The 1,477-nt window shown below is 38.3% G+C and overlaps 1 protein-coding gene across 1 annotated transcript in view; it reads right to left on the minus strand.

Annotated features, from left to right (window-relative positions):
* peli1 (pellino E3 ubiquitin protein ligase 1) overlaps positions 1-1,477 on the minus strand; it is a 25,556-nt gene that overhangs the window by 13,139 nt on the left and 10,940 nt on the right. Inside the window, exons 3-4 of the mRNA XM_015380925.1 lie at positions 1,098-1,224; positions 771-872 (exon numbers count right to left, since the gene is read on the minus strand). Of these exons, the coding sequence (XP_015236411.1) occupies positions 771-872; positions 1,098-1,224 (229 nt within the window). The remainder of the gene's footprint in view (positions 1-770; positions 873-1,097; positions 1,225-1,477) is intronic.

Here is a 1,477-nt window from a genome sequence, read left to right on the forward strand (position 1 = left end):
TAGCATCATTGGAAGAGAAACAGGCCCGCAGTATCACGCGGTTGAGATGCTTTTTAAGGTTATAGTTAGTCTATTTTTTTTTTATTTTAAATTTAAACACATCTGTTGCAGAGGGTTCCCATGAATGCGTTGGTTTCAGGAGAAAACTTAAATCTGGACAGAGGATTGGATTAGGGATGCAACTGATGGTTATTTTGCAAATCGATGAATCTGTCGATTATTTTTCAATTAATAATCAGATAGCGAAAGATTCCTTAAAGAAGATTGTTTTTAACAAAGTTAAACCAGGTGAAACTAAAACAAATTATGAGCATATTGAGAGAAGAAAACTTTTTTTTAAAAATCTTAAATTCAAAATGTTTATATAGGTTTTCAGAATGTTGATATAATTACTGCTCTAAGCGGGTTTCTCTGTCGACTTAAGGAATGTTTTAGAGTCTCTATATTCCATTTAACGATTAACAGATTACAAAATTAGTGGGTTATTGTTTCAATAATCGATTCATCGAAATTAATAGAGTTGTTTTTAGCCCTAGACTGGAAAATAATGTGTAAATATAAAAAGTCTGCAAATAAAAAGTCTAAAAAATCTCCACCTAACCGAAACTTATAGTTAAAACTGTTGTCAGCATATCAGTTTCCTTCTGCTGCTTTTTTTGATATTTTAGAAGCAATATCTTCATGGTTAAGTCAGAAACATCNAATCTCAGAGCTGATATAACCCCCCATCAGAAAACCTCAGTAGGGAGGAGAAAATCGACGCTACCCACCTGAAACATGTCTGTGTCGCTGTCATGGGTGTACTCCACCACTACGGTCTGCGCCCGAGACAGCGTGTAGGATATGCTGTGCTGCTCCTTGTTGCTGACAGCCTGAAAAACAGGAGCGGTTACAAACATCTAAAGCTTAAAGGATTCGTCAAAAAACTTTAAAAGCATTCAGTTCAAAAATCCTGAAGGGAAATTAGAAGTTGTAATTTTGCTGGAGACATGAGGATGAGAAAAGAAAGAGATGAGGTGTGCTCTCTCATTTCCATAGTTATGTTAGTATCAGGGCCTTTAATCAGTGAGATGCAAATAACATGTGTGAACTGTCACCTTGGCGGCCTGAGGCGTGCAGGATGTGTGAACGGTGCTGGGTTTCACTCCATTCGCCTTGTTTCTGCGACACAGAGAAAAGCGGCTTTTTCTCCTCCCCTTCTCAGACGGCAAAGAGCCGTTACACCTGGAACCAAAGAGAACAGGAGCCCGTCAGCTCATCGTGAAAAAAGATGGAGAGCTTTCATTGATTTCCTCGACCAATGGAGCCGCGTCTGTTCAGGTGTACAGAGTCGACTTGCTCAGTATTTTGGCATCATTCCCGTTTCTCAGATTTGGTTTATTCGCAGTGTTGGGCACGTTACATTGAAAAAGTAATTAGTTATAGTTACTAGTTACTTCTCCCAAAAACAAACTGAGTTACTCCACAATAAAAGTAA

The sequence above is a fragment of the Cyprinodon variegatus genome, unplaced genomic scaffold, assembly GCF_000732505.1.
Source record: "Cyprinodon variegatus isolate N-32 unplaced genomic scaffold, C_variegatus-1.0 Scaffold225, whole genome shotgun sequence".
NCBI classification, from domain to species: domain Eukaryota; kingdom Metazoa; phylum Chordata; class Actinopteri; order Cyprinodontiformes; family Cyprinodontidae; genus Cyprinodon; species Cyprinodon variegatus.